The sequence below is a fragment of the Pollicipes pollicipes genome, unplaced genomic scaffold (assembly GCF_011947565.3).
Source record: "Pollicipes pollicipes isolate AB1234 unplaced genomic scaffold, Ppol_2.1 Scaffold_1600;HRSCAF=1878_pilon_pilon_pilon, whole genome shotgun sequence".
NCBI classification, from domain to species: domain Eukaryota; kingdom Metazoa; phylum Arthropoda; class Thecostraca; order Pollicipedomorpha; family Pollicipedidae; genus Pollicipes; species Pollicipes pollicipes.
This window is the reverse complement of record NW_023595962.1, coordinates 4,164,701-4,181,644: the sequence shown is the minus strand read 5'-3', so window position 1 is coordinate 4,181,644 and position 16,944 is coordinate 4,164,701. Positions and strand designations below refer to the sequence as shown.

The 16,944-nt window shown below is 51.5% G+C and overlaps 1 protein-coding gene across 1 annotated transcript; it reads right to left on the bottom strand.

Moving 5' to 3' along the window:
* Positions 1 to 1,519: 1,519 nt before the first annotated feature.
* Positions 1,520 to 16,538, bottom strand: LOC119092976 (tachykinin-like peptides receptor 86C). Its single transcript, XM_037215872.1, has 7 exons — positions 16,437 to 16,538; positions 12,012 to 12,104; positions 10,483 to 10,586; positions 9,565 to 9,638; positions 6,891 to 6,997; positions 5,815 to 5,929; positions 1,520 to 1,623 (listed from the first exon to the last, which is right to left on the bottom strand). Exons 1-7 carry the CDS (start codon positions 16,536 to 16,538, stop codon positions 1,520 to 1,522), a joined length of 699 nt encoding a protein of 232 aa, XP_037071767.1.
* Positions 16,539 to 16,944: the final 406 nt, after the last annotated feature.

The following is a 16,944-nucleotide window of genomic DNA, read 5'->3' as shown; positions in this document are numbered from 1 at the left end:
GACCCTTGCTGTGACGTCAGAGGTACGCCGGGGTGTGCTCTATCCAGATCAGTGCGAAAAATTCCGTGGCGGTACATCGAGGAGATCTGTCGGTGCCGCCCGATTTGAACGGGCGTTTTTGCTCTAAAAAATTGGGCTGGTCTTCGCTGTGCTTGGAGCTCAAATTCAGTGTGGCTTGGCCGAAACCGTCAACGATTTTCTCCTCCTAAAAATGAATGCCGGCATTTGATACTGGCCGCGATAGTTGTTACAAGAAAGTAGCAACTATATATATATATATATATATATATATATATATATAAGGTTCTGTGCAACCAGCTGAAAGTGGAGAAACACACGTCCTTAAAATGAAATGCTTGGAACTGCTTGGTATCCTAAATTTTAGTGCGTGTCCGGAAATGTTTCAAAATGTGCAGTAAGCCGTCGTGAAAGCGGCCGGCGCATGACGCGTTCTGGCGCAATGTGGCGCCCGCTGCCAGACAAAGTCGCTGTGAGTGCAAAGGCTGGAATTCAGCGTGTTGGTTTGACGCTATCGCCTCGGGCTTGACTGCTGATGTGCCATACCTTGATTTGCAAAGCAAGATGCATAAATACACGCGTCATTGCCACGCTGGCTTTGTGCCGCATGTGGAAGGACGACTGGCTTGAATCGGTGGTCGGCCGTTATTCGATTCGCCTCTGGTGGTGAATTGAACGGCGTTGCTATGGTGTCAGAGATGCCTGGGTGACTTTGAAATAGTCGCCTCCGTCATTAGTCGTGACTTCGAAATAGTACGATGGTCGGCTAAGCGAGTCACAAAGTAGGGCATCGCCTTGCGATCCCAGAATTGTCTGATGCAACTGGCAGGTGGCGAGGCGCTAAAGGCGCCTGTTGAGGAAGCATCGAACCGCATTACGAAGACAGGCAAAGTTCAGGTTCCGACGGAACAGATGGAATGCGGCGAGTGATCAAGCCTGGGCTTGAACGAAGGCAAGTCTAGTACCCTGGCTAGTGCTAGTATGCACATAACCCACACTGCCTCACGGGTGATGCAGTCACGTGCCACGTGGCCGAGAGTGAGTCACTCGGGCGGTTATGTGTGGCTAGTGGCCGGTGGCCGGTATAGGACTACAGAGAAGACGGAACGTTTTGTTTAGCAATTTGTGTTTAGATTAGAAAATCGACATCGCTGTTCCTTCCTTACGGTGACCTCGGAGACCACAGAACATCAGAGACCACAGTTTGTATGGCCTGAGCAGCCGCACGTGACTCAGTGCAGCTCTGGACCGCTGCGTCCGGCAAACCACCACTCTGCTGGTCTTCCCGCAGTATATTTCATGACGACACCAGAACACATCCGTCGGACAAGTCAGAGCACATCAAGACGCCACATGAGCACACCGATGACGGTGCTTGTCACACTGGCACATTGCCAGTGATATCGTGCACCTGGTGTACACCGCGCTGCAGACGGGCCTACGGGCGTCAACGGCGGCTCCTCGCGCCGCGGTTCTCGCGCCCTGGGCCCACTCGTCCCGATCACACGTGTTGTGGGCGTGCCGCCCGACCAATGAGCTTCACACTGCGGTCGGCGTCGCTGCCGGTGATTGGCAGCGCGATCAGGTCGGCGCTCTGGGTGCAGGCTGCAGGCACACTCCGTGTGCACGTCACACGCAGACACACACACACACTGCTGACACGTCGGCTCGAGCGTCACGCAAGCCGTCACCGACGGACGCGGGTGGGTAAGCCCATCCCCAGTGGGTGTACGTCAAAGCGCACAACACGAACCACGTCCGCAGTGAGCCCCGGTGGGCGCATGTCTCGCCCCAGCCCGGGGGTGGTGTACAGATTAATCAACAACCCACGCCGACTTCACCCCGAGGGTTTGGAGCGCTCACCGGTGAGATGCAATCACCGGACACCGTGGCCGAGTGCGCCGCGGGCACATGCGCACGACGCCTGCTGCTGTCGTAGGGCTAGTTTCCGATCCTCGGGCGCGCACCGCGAGAGCCAACACGCGTTTGTACAGCCGAATGGGTCATACAGAAAGTAAGTGAACGGCGCGGAGTGCCGTCCGAGGGGGAGCCTCCACGTTAACCCCACTGCGGGTGAGTTTGCGACTTTGAGAGGGAATTTCATGCTGGAGGGCGCACACCATTGTCAGGCATCTCAAGGTAGCGCACATGGTAAGATATCTCGGGGTAGCGCACATGGTAAGATATCTCAGCGTAGCACACGTGCTAAGATATCTCAGGGAAGCGCACCTAGAAAGAAGATGTCTGGTGAACACCAGCATACAACGCCAGAGCCAGAGTTCCATTCTCAACTACTTGGATCCACAGCAATGACATCTGATATTCAACATCAGACAATCAACATCACAAAATCAACGTCAGACAATCCTGTCGACCCATGTGTCCCTATACAGAGAGCCGATTAACGACTCCATTGGCTTAGGGAGTTCGACTCTGCCTTCTCCGTCCTCCGTCCTCGAACTCATACTACTCGACTCAACTTTCCGTCCTCGACTACAGCTAACGGAGGGCCGCAGATAATCTTCGCGATTCCGAAGGGAATAGCCAAAGAAGGGAGAAGGGCGCACAAAACAGCGACGGTGGCAATGTCCGGTGTACCCTTGACACGCCCTTGACACGCCATTGACTCGGGCCGGCACTCTTAACATGCCTCAAGATGACACGGAAAGATCTGTTTTTGAAGACTCCTTTCTACATCCGTGCACGTGACATAAAAGTACAAAGGTGACAAAAAATGACGCAAAATTGGCTATTTACGATACCATGCTTTCTGCGCAAGTTAGTGATGTCGCCAAAGAGTGGGGCCATGGGAGACAAGAGTGGGAGACAAGAGGGCTATGATCTCCCCGAGACAAGTGGCTGACATTAAATCCGGGTGATCTCGCAGGAATTTGGTCCAAACTGGTAGAAGTTTGATGAAACATTGAAATTTGCCCTCTTTTGCTCACCGTTGACGAAACTTATAGGTACGTGGCTGGCGCTAGTTATACAACATTTGCGATACGGCCAGGCTACGTAAACTGTTGAGTAAATTTGCAAGGAACCTTGCGCACATACATAAGACAACGGTCACGGCCTTATTCCCGGTATGAAAGCCAGGAGAATGGGGACGTAGATGCGTTGGTATTTCGGCAATATGCCTGTGTCAAAAGGAATGGCAGAAGTATATCCAAAATTGTCTTTCGATGATCCTACTCGATTTTTCGTTTGCTTTTTTCGAAACAGCGGGCCACAGCTTTTCCGGGTCGCCAGCCTTCAGGGCATTAAACAAGGAGCAACTGCTAGCCATTACTACGATACAGTGCATATCTGACTAAGAATTACAAGACGCGAAGAATGTGTGCTAATGCAAACAAATTCTAGCAGACGGGCATCACGCAGCACGCAAGCAGGTCAGAGCAAGCAAACATTACACATCACGCATCAATTACACATGCAGACTATTTCAATTAACCAGCCATCGCGCATCACGCTAGGATGCGTCACACCTAAAGGCACAGGTCACGTTCGCACAGTCGGCCATTATGAGCCCTGTACGTTGAGGTTTGGTCGCCAACTTTCTATGCGAATAGGGAGGCATGCGCCCTATGTCCATTTTCGAGTTCAAAGTCATCTTCAGGGCACAAGACCACCCAGACAGGAAAATAAGTGCATCTTTTCTTGTAAAAAGTCGGCGATCAGATCTCAACGTACAGGACTCACCATGGTCGATTATGCGAACGTGATAAGTGCCTAGATGGGTGATGTGTGCTGGTATAAAATCGTTGACATGCATAACTGATGCATGACGCCTGATGCAAGATGCCTATTTAAGTGAAATCGTTTGCATGCAAAATTGATACTTGATGTGTAATGCCTGTTAGCTTGAACTCGCTTGCATGTTTGAATGAAGAGGGATGCGTGATGCTTGTTAGCGTGAATTTGTTAACATGTGCGCGCATTTTCGCGTGTTCCAATTCTTAGTTGAATATGCACTGTACCGTAGCCATGGCTCGCAACTGTCTTTTGTAAAATCCCCAGAATGCTGGTGGCATGTAAAAGCTGTGGCTCAATACTTTAAAAAAACATGTAACAATCGGATAGGGTCATCAGCAAGCAATTTTGAATTTACTTCTGCTATTACTTTCGATAAAGGCATGTAGCCGAAATCTCAGCGCATCTGTATCTCCACCCTCCTGGTTTTTCTACGAGGAATGGGGCTATTACTGCCGTCTTACCTAGTGAGGTCCGCTGACACATTGGACCGCTGTGTTCGCTGGCCAATACCACGTGTCGCGACCTTGCTGGCAAGAGCAGGCTTGTTGTCGGACACGCTCAAGCTTATTCACCAACTCCCAACAAATAATTATTTAACGTATCACGCAATCAAACTTTGTAGCAACAAATATTATAGAAAGTTTTCACCTGTTATTTCCGTTGTTTATGAATTGCGGATATTCGTGGCCATCCTGTGCATTGCTTGTTAGGGTATCAGCATATTTTGTTCAACGTTTTAAAACGCTGCGTCACGCGGGCCTTCATGAGAGCAGGAGAGCAGGTGTAAGTATGGACTGTGCACTGCAAACAACGCACAGCTTAGTGGTCTCACTATTCCGGACACCCAGTACCACCGTCCCCACTGGACGCATCTGGTGCAGCGCAGGACGGTGGGTCGTGACGGCAGCGGACCATCTGGATCGCCGGCATCTTTTAGGATAAGCCAGGCAGGCTGGTCGTCGCTTCATCCCCGCGTGTTGCAGTGAGCATGCGGCTGACGGCTATCGTTGGTTTCGGTACTCGCTCGTCCTGTCCCCATACTTGCCAGTCCTGTCCCCATATTCTTCATCATGTCTTTGGCTGGCCAGGGCGCTTGTTGTTCTGTGTTGACCTGTCCCCTGTCCTAGCCGAGTCATTTCGTACCGCTTCCCCTCCTCCTTCCCCTGCTCTTGCACGGAATGTCTTCCTCGCTGTGCCAGGGCCCTTCTTGTCATGCTTAACACCCTTATTTGTTTCAAGGACTGAGATGTGGTTCAGCTACCTCACTCCGCTCGGGTACCGTCCACACGTCAATGCCTTCCTGCCGCCTCACTGAGACAGAGTGAAAGACTCTGCCTTACGACACCTGCCGCTTTCTTCAGGGCGGTGTTGACCCACACGATACTCACTGCCGTACCTTTCAGAAACTGATCCCGTCTCAAACCTTTCCCCTCGGGGTAGAACTCACGATCGTCCCTCCCGTTCTGTTGCTCATACATCCATTACGCCTCAAGCCGCCCACCTCCACCGTGTTCTCACTTCCCCTGCCGCGCCGTCTTCACGACAGCCCGTCCCCGCGTCCCCACAACACACCCCGCGGATTTGCCGTTTCCGCCTGTGACGCACCTCCCGCCGCCTGTTCCGCACCTCCCGCCGCCTGTCCCGCCGCCTGTGACGCACCTCCCGCCGCCTGTGACGCACCTCCCGCCGCCTGTGACGCACCTTCCGCCGCCTGTGACGCACCTCCCGCCGCCTGTGACGCACCTCCCGCCGCCTGCTCCGCACTTCCCGCCGCCTGTTCCGCACCTCCCGCCGCCTGTTCCGCACCTCCCGCCGCCTGCTTCGCACCTCCCGCCGCCTGTTCCGCACTTCCCGCCGCCTGTGCCGCACCTCCCGCCGCCCGTGACGCACCTCCCGCCGCCTGTGCCGCACTTCCCGCCGCCTGTTCCGCGTCTCCCGCCGCCTGTGCCGCACCTCCCGCCGCCTGTGCCGCACCTCCCGCCGCCCGTGCCTGCACGGCGCCGCCGGTGAAGGCCGGGTCCGCCGGCGGCGCCTGCAGACAGGCGCAGGGCGGCACCGACGCCAGCGGCTCCGCCTCCAGGCTGAGCGTAACCGCCTGCGGCAGGCGACAGGCGCAGGCGGTCGCAGATGGCGTCGCCAGCTCCAGGTCGTTTGCCTGCGGCACCGACGGAGAATACTTATCTGGGCAAGAGGTCGTGGTTAGAGCGGAGGGCACTGGAGCTGAACATGTTATGGGGAGGAAGAAGGGGTAAACAGAAAACAGAACAAATCCCTGAAAAGGAAACATATAACAGGACTGAACCGGAAACAGAAAACAGGACTGAAGAGGAAACAGAAAACGGGACTGAACAGAACCGATCAGAACAGGAAACAGGAAACAGGACTGAACAGAACTAGAACAGTAAACTAAAAGCGTCACAGAACAGATCAGACATGAGAGCTTCAGATCGTGAGACATATTACGTTTGTGTAAGCATGTCGTTCTTATCCATAGTCCAATACTTTTGTTCCAAATCGTCGTAATGTGCGGACAATGTAGCTGAGCCGCTTAATTTGTATTGAGTCCTGATAGATTTTGACTGGCCTCATTTTGAGCATAGCGTCAAAGCTCGTATCTCTCGAGTCTTGCCTCAGAGTGTAGAGCCTGTCATGAATGAGCTAATGTTCCACACCGTGATGTCTGGTGAAGCTGTGCTCCTCGCTGTAAGTCTGATGGATCTGTGCACCTCTCCGTGATGTCTGATGGATCTGAGTTCCTTGCCATAATGTCTAGTGGGTGTGAGTTCCTCGCCGTAACGTCTGGTGGATTTGTGTTTCCCGTCGTAATTGCTGGTGGACCTATGTTCCTCACCGTATTGTTTGATGAGCCTGTGTTCCCCGACAGAACGTCTACTGGATCCATGTTCATCGCTGTAACGTCTGACGGATTTGAGTCCCTCTCCGCGTTGTCTGATGGATCTGAGTTCCTCGCCGTAATGTCTGATGGATCTGAGTTTCTCGTCGTAATGTTTGATAGATCGGAGTTCCCCGCCGTACTGTCTGATGGATCTGAGTTCCTCGCCGTAATGTCTGATAAGTTTTGTTGTCTCGCCGTAATGTCTGATGGATCTATGTACCTCGAGTGCTGTTATCTGGGTAGAACTGCGCCGAACAGTGCCTGCTTGTCGGAGGAATGAGAATGCAGAGCTGTACGCCGGCGTTCCTCTCTCCAGCCACGTGAAATCTGAAAACGCATGGGGAACGGCACTGAAAACAAAGTAGAAACGGCGTTGGTAGGCAAGCTTGTCTTTTCATCAACATTTGAGCATCCTCCGGTTGGTTCTTAGATAAAAAAGTCAGCTCCGAAAAGATAATGAACGATCTTTCTTGTGCTGTGCGTACCATTTTATCAAGTTCACGCCTACATGCCTACAGAGAAGTGGCGACTCTAAATGCCTACATGCACTTTCGAGTAGATAGAGCAGGCTTTTCAACGAGGGTAAATTACCCCGTGGCTTGCAATGTAGCTGCCAGAGCTCTCACGTCACCGGGACGGATGACCAGAGCTCAGACGTCACCGGGACGGACGACCAGAGCTCTGACGTCACCGGGACGGACGACCAGAGCTCAGACGTCACCGGGACGGACGACCAGAGCTCTGACGTCACCGGGACGGACGACCAGAGCTCAGACGTCACCGGGACGGATGACCAGAGCTCTCACGTCACCGGGACGGACGACCAGAGCTCAGACGTCACCGGGACGGACGACCAGAGCTCTGACGTCACCGGGACGGATGACCAGAGCTCTCACGTCACCGGGACGGATGACCAGAGCTCAGACGTCACCGGGACGGACGACCAGAGCTCTGACGTCGCTGGGACGGACGAGCTAAACTGTACTTTGTGTGCTGTCTGCAGCTTATATATAGACAGTATGATAGCTTGGTGTTTCTTGCCGGCATCCCTGTTCGTCACGAACAATGCTCGCGCTCGTGTCCAAGTAATGTGCCGACTTCTCTTGCGCACGGGGCTGCGTACTAGCGTTTTCAATACATAAATAAAGGTCTGAAGGCGCGTGACGAATGGAGCAAGGCCGGCTTTGAGGATCATTTACTGCAAGGGACATTCGTCGTGGACCGTGTTTGGGTATGCGAGCAATCTCTGTGTGTACTGCATGCCTATGAGTGGGGACGCGGTGGCGATATATGAATTTGCTTTGTCGCATCTACGCCAGGCAAGTCACATATTTCTTTGTGTTTCGAAAGGTTTCAGTGAGAGGAGATCTGGCATGTCAAACGTGGTATTTTTAAGCCATGAAAAGCTTAAGAATTTGGGGCTGAAGCGGATTAAGATCTCGCAGCCAGACGTCGCAGCGATATTGACTAACCGAAACAAACGGAACAGTGAACAGAACACTCTGTCGACAACATGGCAAGTTGACCCGCACTATCAAGGAGCAATCGTGTGAACAAGTTCTTGGTACGCCCGTGTTCGATTTTTCTTGGACTTACGTGCAAATTTTGGTACGTGGAGCAGGGAGAGACGCACCATTTGGTTTGGTTGTGACCGGTTGAAATCGGGATGGAAACGCCACACAAACAACGCCCTACAAATCCCTGGGAGATTTCGACGTCACTGGGGTTAAAGGCGCGCCGGTAATAGACTGGGAGGCAGACAATGCCATTTTCTCCGAAACAGACCTAAGATGCGACACGCCTTAGCCCAAATCAAGACACATCGGGCCATGTTGAGTTCAAAGGCACCCATCTGTTACGAAAGGTACGTCCACGCCAAATTAATTGTGGCCAACACCACCCAAAACATTTAGCCTTTCATTACTGCCATCACCGACACGGAGAACGTAGCCTTCTCCAAACACATTCACCGCGTCGACTAAAAGTACAGAATCCTGGTGGGCTGAAGACAGGCCGCACCACACTGACACAGCAGTTGTGACACTGACAGTTGTGACACTGTAGCACTGACAGTTGTGAATTTGTTCCCGGATGGTAGTCGCCAGAGCAGTCCACCCGTTCAGCTTGTGAAATACAAATACTTATGGCATTCATAAGTCCTCCGTATTTGATCCCCAAAGCCTTGAGGTTCCAGTCACCCGTGTTTCATGCCATCTGCACGATGACAGCAATGATCACGTCACGATGATCATGTCCATCACATGATCACGTCACGATGATCATGTCCATCACGTGATCACGTCACGATGATCATGTCCGTCACGTGATCACGTCACGATGATCATGTCCATCACGTGATCACGCCACGTGATCACGCTCGGTGCCGCCGCGCTTGTGCGATGCCAGGGATCTTACTGGTCACCCAAGCTTCATGAGCGATTTATAGCATGTCATTTTGTGCAGAAAAACCTTGCATGCAACATCAGTTCCGGATCAGACAGAAATCAGCGGGGCTTGACGGGAGGACGTAGTGGTGTTGGGGAGCTCACGACCTAGCATTAAAACATGAAACTTAATGGACTTCGTACTATTACTAAATAAATGAATATATATATATATATATATATATATATATATATATATATATAATATGTTCATGTATATATATATATATATATATATATATATATATATATATATATATATGTTCATGTATATATATATATATATAAGCATATAGAAATTGACTAATATTTAATAGCTACGTGCATTACTGGCATATTTACTATCATATTTATATAATTACTACCAGCATACAAGATTTTCAACAACGTTATCAACAGCGCCTGCTGACGCGGCGCGGACATGCCCGGATGCCCGCTATGACTGCTGACCTCTGTTGGTGCTGCCAGTGACGCACGTGCAGCAGAAGATGGTCCGCAGCACCCTGGTGAAGTACACCCGGAATCTGGCGGCGGCAGAGCCAGTCAGCATGCCGCTGCGAGGCCGTCGCCAAGCTGGACTTCCGTTCGTGCTCATTTTTGCTGGTGTGATGTAGTGGATGTGGTGGCGGTACAGGTGGTGGTGGAATTGAGTGATGTTTGTCATGGTTCGTACCAGCTGTGACGGATGGCGATACTGAGCTGGCCCAGATTCGGCATGTCGCCAGCTCCCACAGCAGAACCTGATCACTGTCAACAAGCGCCCGGCCAGCCGTGAAGTGCCTTCCGTGCGGGAGCCCGCCGGCTGACCGTCGTGATGATCTCCGCAAACGAAGCGCGAGCCAGAGAGCGAGCCGAATGCTGACTGGCAGACCCTGGCTAGCGCGTGGCGGGAACGGCGTCAGAAGAAAACCGCGCGAACTGCATGCCAAGCGATGCACGGTAACCAGCCGACCTCGTCCAAAGTTGGCACGCAGACACGCTTCCAGCGAGCGCGGGAATCGCCGGGAAGAGGCCAACGTCGGACAGCACGTGCGCTCGCTCTTCTTCCACGAATTCCAAGCGAACAAATTACCATATGTTGGCAATCTAACGAAGTGTAAACATCGCATTTACATAAACCTCTGCTGCACCGTGACCGAAAACATGAAAGTCCGGATCCTGACGGAATACGCCATTGTATTCTTCATTGGAAGACGCCATTGAATTCTTTGTTGGAGGAAGCCATTGTATTCTTTATTGGAAGACGCCATTGTATAGAACTGCATATTGGAAGACGCCATTTTACAGTATTGTATATAGAAAAACTCCACTGTATTGCATATTGGAAGCCACCATTGTTGTACGCGAGGCGATGATGGCAGCTGTTACCTCTGGTTCATCCAGTAGTAGACGAGTGGGTTGACCATGGCGGTGGACATGGCGAGCCAGTAGAAGGCCAAGAACACGTGCTGCACGTACCACGTCGCGATGATCTGCAACGGATTCCGGGGTGTTGGTTCTGGGGCGTCAGGCGGGGCCATTTCCAGCTTGTAGGAATGGTGGCTCGGACATGGTGACCTCCAACCCCGACGATGCTTAGGACATGGTGACCTCCAACCCCGACGATGCTTAGGACATGGTGACCAACCCGACGATGCCTAGGACATGGTGACCTCCAACCCGACGATGCCTAGGACATGGTGACCTCCAACCCGACGATGCTTAGGACATGGTGACCTCCAACCCGACGATGCTTAGGACATGGTGACCTCCAACCCGACGATGCTCAGGACATGGTGACCTCCAACCCGACGATGCTTAGGTTTGACTGCGTTTTACACTTGATCTCCCTGTGTGGCCGCCGGTTGCTACATTTTGTCGCATTTGCGTGCTCCATGGTGTTTGTCGTCAGCTGTAATGCAGAGTTATGTAATGCAAAGTTATGCAGAGTATGATATGAGTTGGAGGCTGTCGTTACTCCTCAAATTCTCTCATCATTCTCAAAATTCAGTCCAGCGCTACAGTCCAGCGGACCCGTAATACCCCTTCAGGCAGCAGTCAACTCTGAGTTTCAAAGTTGCCGAAACTCGACGAATTGCTGTGGTGTGGCTTTATTTAGTCGGCCAGCATGTCGCGATAAAATTTCGATTAGAAGGGACATTCAATGGCGGTGTGCCATGTTATCAAGGCCAAGATGGTGCCAAGCAGAGCCTCCGCATGTCAATACACGTAGTTGTAATTACGAGAGGCTGCAGGCCGGAAGCGTCTCAATCTGAACTGAGAAATATTTGATGTTGATAAATGTTTCAGCTCGAGCAGCCTGATTCAGTCCACCCATCCCCCCATCCCCTCCTCCCCCGGCCGCCGCGCTCTCCATCCCCCTCCTCCCCCGGCCGCCGCGCTCTCCATCCCCCTCCTCCCCCGGCCGCCGCGCTCTCCATCCCCCTCCTCCCCCTGCCGCCGCGCTTTCCATCCCCATCCTCCCCCGGCCGCCGCGCTCTCCATCCCCCTCCTCCCCCGGCCGCCGCGCTCTCCATCCCCCTCCCCCCCGGCCGCCGCGCTCTCCATCCCCCCCCCGGCCGCCGCGCTCTCCATCCCCCCTCCCCCCCGGCCGCCGCGCTCTCCATCCCCCTCCTCCCCCGGCCACCGCGCTCTCCATCCCCCTCCCCCCCGGCCACCGCGCTCTCCATCCCCCTCCCCCCCCCGGCTGCCGCGCTCTCCATCCCCCTCCCCCCCGGCCGCCGCGCTCTCTATCCCCCTCCCCTCCGGGCCGCCGTGCTCTCCCAGGGCTGATACGTTTGCATCCACCAGAGATCGCAGGTTATTACGGCTCTCCGCAACAGAAAGCCCTATTCTTTAAACGTGACAGTTCATAAATTTCAAGTCATCTGCATGCAAACTATCAGATTACACGTTACCTGAGGATAGTGGTAGACGTAGATGAAGTAGAACTGGTATGGCAGCCAGCAGATGCCGAAGATGACGAAAACGCTGAAGCACATCTTCACCACCTGAAGAAAGACAGTGTGAGATTTGATAAAAAGACTTATCTATCACGCTATTCAGGTGTCGGTCTGTACAAACAGGGCTTAATACCGAAATGAATGAAACGGCAGGTAAGTATATTTAAGTAGGTATAATGACCAAGTATAATGACAAAGTTCACTAGCCACGCATTGCTCTCCGGCTGGGGGTAGCTTTTCGAATATCAAATATATAAATATACATATATATATATATATATATATATATATATATATATATTTGGAAATGTTATATATACATATATATATATTTGGAAATGCTATATATATATATATATATCAGTATTGGAAATGTATATAAATGCCTTTTTATCTTTTTTATTTTTCATTCACCCTTTTCACGTCACTGGGTCATTATTTTGGTGCTTGTATGGCCGCTGAGCATGCCAACATCTGTAGTTACCGTGGGACTGAGATGGGACTGAAAGGACTCTGGGTCAACGGAAAATATTATTGATTAGGTTTAATCCTTCAGTGAGCCGAAACATAGCCACTTGTTTTATAGCATAGCCATACATAGAACATGGGCAGTTGAACAAAGCGTATGATTTACGACTTAGATGAAGGCAAGGAACGCAAAATACACGAAAAAAGACACCGAAGATCATTCCTAAGAATCAGTGGATCACTATTGGGTTGGGAAAGATCACCGTCCTGAATGAGCACGTCAGTGACGTCATTTGTCGCCCCATATGTAGACAATCCACCTTAAAGGACTGAGCCCGACGGAAACTATTGTCCTTGGTGCACCTGGAAAGCATAGCGATATTTCCCCTTGACTGCTACCAAACAGTTCTCATCATGGGATGATGTTTTAATTGTCGGCGGTCCTCTTGACGGTAATGCCTACCATGCACCGCTGCATGGGCGCCATTCGAGAAACACTGCGGCCTGACGAGCCTGCTGGGTTCCGCGAAGTCGGACGGGCCATGAGAGGATCAGCTGTCCCGCGGGCCATGAAGGAGCCCGCTCGTGTAGGGAAGGCCAGGGGCTGCAGACCAGCGGTCTCCAGGTCAAGGTCAAGGTCAGGGGCTGCAGACCAGCGGTCTCCAGGTCAAGTGCTCGCGCGGGTCTTTCACACCGTCAACAGCTTTTACTTGGTTACAGTGCCTAAATCAATGCACAGGCAATCATCTAAATCGAGTACAAGATGGTAGTGGGCTTAGATGGCAGGAATCGATGGTTATCCGACGAAATGGTTCTCCCGGTGGTATATTAGAACATACGAAAATCCAGCATTGGTTCATGTCGTGCAATCGGCTGGGTTGCGTGCGGATATCACCCCGCACCAGCAGCGGCTGGAATACTGTTAAAGGTTATCTCTTTAAGAACGAAATAGCTGAACTGCACAATAACGAAGACGTCATGCATGTGCTCCGCTATATTTCGGTTTCTTAAGTGCCTAATAGTTCCTGTCGATGCTCACGCAAGCTTACTGGCTGGCAGATCACCCACCAGTAGCTTTCTGGGTAGCAGATCACCTCCATGGATGAAAAAAACACGTGCCTGACTGCGCATGCGTAGATATCAACCCTGCTTTATTCCTTGCGCACCGTTCTTTTCAACGTGGGCCCTAGAGAGCCCACAGTTCTGATATAGGAATTATTATATGTATATATATATATATATATATATATATATATATATGTAGGGCATTTAGGATGATATAGGACAGCCCGGTACATCGGCGACACATAGGCATTGTGGTGCATCTCACTTCTTTGGAAGTAACCCCTGCGTCAACGAACCAAAAAAAACTTATGCTATTGAATCAACAACGGACATGTTAGCTTGAACTTGTCAATACATCAGCCACGGACATAAATCCGAACTGACTGCTAGGTCCAGAATTGGTATTAAATGCCTGATGCAGCCAGTTACATGTTAAACCGTTTGTTTTCACTGTTGGCGGTTTTAAAACCTTGAACGTTTATTTTGGCGTGGAAAATTCACCGCATTCGAATGCTCAGAAGAGTGCACGAATGTTCTTTATTCGAAAGCTCATCTGAAATATGTACTAATAATCTATGTGGGATTCACATAATGTACAGCACAATACCGCATGGAGTTTGGATACGAACAGCAGACAGGATGGTGCCACTTTGCTTCCCCTCCCCTTCGCCTCCTCAGCTGAAGGGAGCTGGGTTAACAGACGGGCTCTGCGGAGTTTAAAGGCCACTAAAGCTGCCACGAGTGTGATCAAATACGGTGACTAAAAGCCACTAAAGCTGCCACGGGTGTGATCAAATACGGTGACTAAAGGCCACTAAAGCTGCCACGAGTGTGATCAAATACGGTGACTAAAGGTCACTAAAGCAGCCACAAGTGTGATCAAATACGGTGACCAATAAAAGCAGCAGTGTAAGTGCTTCGAGTTAAGCAAAAAGCAAATAAGGTTCCGCTCACATGACGTTCCTTGATAAAAGTACGAGCGTCGCTCGCACGAGTCTATGTTTTGCTCTTACCACACTGGAACGTCACAGACCCCAGAGCGGCTGCCCAGAGGAAAGGTGCCTATTTGAATTTGTCATGCAGGGCGACACCAAGTGCCTTTGCGAAACAATGGCTCGTCATTCGCGCCCGTGAAATGACTTTTAAGTAATCTTACACAATTTTTGAACTGAAATATCGTGCTCTTATGCCCGCCGTTCACACGTGATGACCAAATGGTGAAAACCACTGCAAATGCGTTACGTTTGATGCTAGGGTCGTCGTACCGTAACAAAGCACGGGAGGGCCAACCTCGCTTATAAAGCCAACTCTCGCCATGGAACACCGTAGCACTGACGTAAATGTTCCCGCAAAATTCGGAGAGCGTGGTCTCTGGTGCCCCCTACTGTGTCAATGCTTGTGATACTACTCGAATCCCGGTAAGATGACAGCACCGGTGGACGTTCCCTAGCGCACTTACCCTGGCTAAGCGTGCTGAAGAGAGGCCGTGTCACTCCGGTTGCCGGCATACAGCATAGCTGTCTGACTGAAGACTGGTTATGGAACGGCATACAGAATTGCTGTCTGACTGAAGACTGGTTATGGAACGGCATACAGAATAGCTGTCTGACTGAAGACTGGTTATGGAACGGCATACAGAATAGCTGTCTGACTGAAGACTGGTTATGGAACTTTGCTGGTCGAGCCGCCTATGTCACAGAAATATATCATACCCCTAAATATAGGGGAACTGGGACAGACCACGGCAAGGGTATTATCTGAGGTAATTTTTTGCTGCGACGTGGCGGGTCTAAAACTGGCACATTGTATGAATTGCTATGAAACACAGATAAACGTCTCATACAAATTTGAACCAGATCCTTTCGAATGAACGAAGTTCCGGAAGCAGAGCGCACGCTAAGCAGCGATTGTTTTGTGAGCTTCGACCTCTGCCATTCGATTGCGAAATGTGAGGCCACCGATATAATTTAGTGGTGAAGGTTTAACGTGCCACGATGCTCGGCACGGTCTGTCCTACTCTGAGATCTCACATGAGAGATGTCACATGACATCTCTCATGATGTCACATGAGATGTCACATGACCTCGAGTGCGGCCGCCGCCATCTGCCGCAGACCGTCCCAGTCAAGGGTACGAGTGCTGCCATCTGCCGCAGACCGTCCCAGTCAAGGGTACGAATGCTGCCATCTGCCGCAGACCATACCGGTCAAGAGTACGAGTACTGCCATCTGCCGCGGGCCGTCCCAGTCAGAGTACGACTGTTGCCATGTGCCGCAGACCATCCCAGTCAAGGGTACGGGTGTTTAGTTGGTCAGGAACCCTCCCCGATAAAAACATGACTTTTTAATAACAAATAGCAGGAGCATTTCAGTCATGCAATTCGTATGCTTCACAAAGGCGATAAATGACCCCGTTACGTCAAAGTGCCTCCAATAAAAGTAAAGTGAAGGCCGTAAACAGCAACCTGAACAAACTGCGGCGTCATTGGCCTCGCGGATATATGCTTTGCATAATCCTCAGGGGATAAACCTGCATACTTGGGAAAGGGTGAAGAGCTGACCGGACCTCCCGTTGGAGATGACCCATTTCCGGCCCAGAATGGAGTCCACTCCATTCTGAACAGCCAAACCAGAAACGATCCGTTTCCGCTATCAAACTGGAGCCTGCCGCCCCCGCGCCAGTGACAAACCTCATCTCCGTTACCGAGCCCTGACGACTTCACCCCAGATCTGACTCATCACCCCGCCCTGCCACCGGAACTGACCCGACCTGACCCTCGTCTGTGGACCCTGCCGCCGGACCTGACATGACCTGACCCCCGTCAATGGACCCTGCCGCCAGAACTGACCCGTTTCCGGGAGCGCAGCGTCTCCGACTGGCCGGAGCTGACCTCTCCGATGGCCTCGGCCCCCCAAAGCTTCTTGCAGATGGCGCCGAAGCAGCACCCCATGACGACCATGGGCACCAGGTAGGTCACGCTCATAAAGCACAGGTTGTATCTGTGGAGGACCGAAGAGAATCGCCTTCGGTTAAACAGGGATGGAGTCAGTCGGCCACGGTTCGCATCGGCAGGTCAGGGATGTTTGTACAGAGTTTTAATGAAGCACGTGCTACATCTGGAGAGGAGCGACAGAAGTCGGATCGACTCCATATGACAGGGGCGCAATATGTCTATAACGCAAAACCTAATACAGTTTAAATATGGCAGCACAGGATTTCCACCTTTTTTGGTGCGAATGGTCAACATAGAATAAAAGTCGTATGCGCCCATGTATTTATTGCGCTGCCCGAATCGTAACAGATTGGATATTGTTGTATATCAGGTATATGCACGCACACACACACACACACACACA